We start from the raw sequence: 3766 nt of genomic DNA, 5'->3' as shown, positions 1-3766 counted from the left end.
AAATTGAATACAGTAGATAAATTAATCTTGATTTGGCTTTTTGATAGCCATAGAGGAATTTTAAGAAGAAAAATCCTATTTCAATAGAGGTTGTTGAAACTAAAATGATTTCTTTCCCTTCCACTGGACCATTTGTTATAGTTTGTCTCTGCCAGGTCACAAGCCCAGTTCCTTCTGTGCCCAGGACAGCAAGGAGCCTGACTGGAAGGTGACTTCTAACGAGGCACACCCGCTGCAGATCACCCTCAAGAAGACAGCAGACCTCAGCGGACCCCTTGTAATCCTCCTTATGCTGTTGACTTTCGGCCCTTGCATTATTAACAGACTAGACCAATTTGTCAAGAAGTGGATAAAAATAGTTCAGTTGATAGTTCAGTCCGTCTCATGATTGAGCCGGAAGTTCCAAGACAAGGGGGGAATGAAAGGACAGGACTGATAGCTGTGTCCTTAACCCCTCTTCCAAGAAAAAGCCGCAGAATGTATCAGTTACTCAGCCTGCCCTTATCTCGGCCAATGGGAAAGTGGGGAAAACTAGCCCAAGGCCAAGAGTATGCTAGCCACCCCCCTGTCTTTGTGTAACCAGACCCTAGCTGCACCCTGCCCTTGCGTCACTAGCCCCCAGCCCTCACTCAACCAACTGGAATCGACCAAATCAGTGGTCAGAGTGTGCCCCCACCCCCCAACCCCAAGCCCTATAAATTCTTTGTGCTCTTGGAACTCGGGGCTCTCTCTTGCATCCAGTAATGAAGGCAGGAGGGGGACCAAGTCCCGGGCTTGAATAAAAGACCCTTTGCTTTTGCATCGGAAAAGGCTCCCTGGTGGTGGATTATTGGGGACCCCGAACTTTGGGCATAACACTCACGTTTGGCCGAGTGAGCGGTGGTGAACTGACCTCTCCTTTCGTTTGGCCGAGTGAGCTGTGGTTAACTGTCCTTTCCTCAGGTTCTGGCCGGTGAGCGGTGGTGAACTGACCTCCCCTCTGTTTCTGGCCAGTGAGCTGTGGTGAACTGACCTCCCCTTGCGTTTGGCAGAGTGAGTGGTGGTGCACTGACCTCCCCTCGCGTTTGGCAGAGTGAGCTGTGGTTAACTGACTTCATCTTGCGTTTGGCTGAGTGAGCAGTGGTGAACTGACCTCCCCTCTGTTTCTGGCCGGTGAGCTGTGGTGAACTGACCTCTCCTTGCGTTTGGCCGAGTGAGCTGTGGTGAACTGACCTCTCCTTGCGTTTGGCCGAGTGAGCGGTGGTTATCTGTCCTCCCCTCAGGTTTGGCCGGTCAGCGGTGGTGAACTGAGCTTTCCTCAGTTTCAGGCCCGTGAGCGGTGGTGAACTGACCTCCCCTTGCATTTGGCCGAGTGAGCGGTGGTGAACTGTCCCGCTCATGGTCTTGCTGAGTTCACTGTCTTCTCCTCACTCTCTGGCCGAGTGAACTCTCTTGTCTTCATGGTGGCTGGGTGAAGTGTGGCCACCGACTCCACGCTTGAACATTATATAGGTACCACCCGTGTAATTTTTATGCGTGGTTTTTTAGTTTCTCCTGTGCAACACAGGAATCTTTTCAAAAATCCTAAAACCCTTCTTGCCATCCCTTTTCGGCGCTGGGTATGATCAGATGAAGACTCCAGGGCATCCTCACCAGACGGCCCAGCTTGGCCGTTGGTAGTGGTTCTCACCTCTGTGCCTCCACTACAGCTTCTGGGGCTGCTGCTGCTCTGGGTGGCAGGGGAAACCTTATTGTCACCTTGGAGAGCTGGCCTCAGTTTTTGATTCCTTAAGTCCCTGGTGTCTGGCTGGCTAGTACTCTCCAAGTGCGCACTGGCAGGCTGGCTGGTCTTCTGCAAGTGTGCACTGCCAGCCTGGCTGGTCTTCTGCAAGTGTGCACTGCCACCCTGGCTGTGGGCACTGCCAGCCTGGCTGGTGTTCTCCAAGTGCGCACTGGCAGGCTGGCTGATGTTCTCCAAGTGCGCACTTCCAGCCTGGCTGATGTTCTCCAAGTGGGCACTGCCAGCCTGGCTGGTGTTCTCCAAGTGCGCACTGGCAGGCTGGCTGATGTTCTCCAAGTGCGCACTTCCAGCCTGGCTGATGTTCTCCAAGTGGGCACTGCCAGCCTGGCTGGTGTTCTCCAAGTGCGCACTGGCAGGCTGGCTGATGTTCTCCAAGTGCGCACTTCCAGCCTGGCTGATGTTCTCCAAGTGGGCACTGCCAGCCTGGCTGGTGTTCTCCAAGTGCGCACTGGCAGGCTGGCTGATGTTCTCCAAGTGCGCACTTCCAGCCTGGCTGATGTTCTCCAAGTGTGCACTGCCTTTCTGGACGACGATCCTCTTCACCTCCACTCTAATGGGAAGGGTGGCAATACTCCAATCCAGGGCCCCTGGTGGTATGGTGGTGGACACATTGAACTCTGGGCTCGGTGGTGGGTTCCGAGGTTCTCTGCTTTTCTTCCACGATCCCCAAGTCCCCTGGGTTGTACAAAGTGTTATGTTGGAGTCAGAGGAGGATATGGGACTTACTTTTATTGTTTGGCTACCGATGGTAAGTTTCATATTTAAGATGCGGTAAGTGCCCATGATGCTATTAAATTTTCTCTCCGTCAGGGATGATTCTATTTCCTCCTGTTCATACCCCAGTGTCCTCATGATTTGAGTTACCTGGGGGTCTAACTCAGTACAGGATGGTTCGATGTAGGGTGTCATTTCCTCTGCCTCCCCAGTATTGACCCAACAATCTTGCATAATCACTCCCAGGGTGGGTCTTCGGCCGGGGTCGATGTTGATCATTGTCTTTAACAGTGTGTGGCACGGTACAGATAGAAAAGACGGAATAGAAAAGTCCCCGCTCAAGATGTGCTCCCTGAGTTGTTCTAAGGTTTTGCCCACAAACGGACGTACTCCGGTCAGCATCTTATAGAGCACGACCCCCATGCTCCAGACGTCCACCTTCGGGGCCTCGTAAGGTTCAAGCCGAAACAATTCTGGGGCCTTATAGTTGGGAGTGCCGCAGAACGTGGTGAGTTTTTCCTCCATAAACACAGCACTCAGTCCGAAGTCAGCCAGTTTTATATTCAACCCCATGTCCAGTAGGAGGTTTTCGGGTTTTATGTCCCGGTGGACGATATGTTTCTGGTGACAGTAGTGGACAGCCGACAGCAGCTGCCGGAATGGGGCTCGTGCTGCCTCCTCCGAGAAAGGACCACACTTCTTTAGATAATGATATAAGGTACCTGAAAAGGCATACTCCATAAACATGTATACCTGGTGGTCGGTGTTGACCACTTCGAACAATTTTATGATGTTCGGGTGGTTTAATTCTTTCAGACAATAAATCTCTTCGGCCACGTCTGCGGGATCTTCACAGTTGACTATTTTCACAGCCACCTTCATGTTGGTTAAGAGGTGGCGGGCCAGTCTCACTTCTCCAAAGGAGCCCCTCCCGATGTTATTGAGGATGTCATAATGCCCACACTGCCACTCCACTTTGGCCGAAGTGTCCTCAAAAAAATCACACATGGTGATTTAAATGTTCCACTGAAGGGGATCAGTGGTAGGAGGGGAGCAGGAGGAGGAAGAAGAGGAAGAGGAGGAGGAAGAAGAGGAAAATGAGAAGGAGAAGGAAGAGGTAAAAAGAAACAACCAATCAATCCGCCAATCCACGACTACCAACCAATCCAACCAACCACTACTACCCAACAGCTTCCTGGACTCAGCCAGAACCTTATATAGGATTGGTTTGCAATCGCATCACAATGGCGCCTTATGAGGTCAGAGCAAGAA

General features: G+C 51.8%; 1 protein-coding gene across 1 annotated transcript; it reads right to left on the bottom strand.

The window, feature by feature from the left end:
* Positions 1–1894: 1894 nt before the first annotated feature.
* LOC102246805 (serine/threonine-protein kinase MARK2-like) lies at positions 1895–3755 on the bottom strand (the record flags this gene model as incomplete). Its single annotated transcript, XM_005859642.2, has 1 exon — positions 1895–3755. A coding segment is annotated over exon 1 (1608 nt), but the record flags the coding sequence as incomplete, so codon positions are not given.
* Between the last annotated feature and the right edge of the window lie 11 nt (positions 3756–3766).

The sequence above is a fragment of the Myotis brandtii genome, unplaced genomic scaffold (genome assembly GCF_000412655.1).
Source record: "Myotis brandtii unplaced genomic scaffold, ASM41265v1 scaffold1288, whole genome shotgun sequence".
NCBI classification, from domain to species: domain Eukaryota; kingdom Metazoa; phylum Chordata; class Mammalia; order Chiroptera; family Vespertilionidae; genus Myotis; species Myotis brandtii.
Note: the sequence above shows the minus strand (reverse complement) of the source record. Positions and strands in the feature narration are given on the sequence as shown.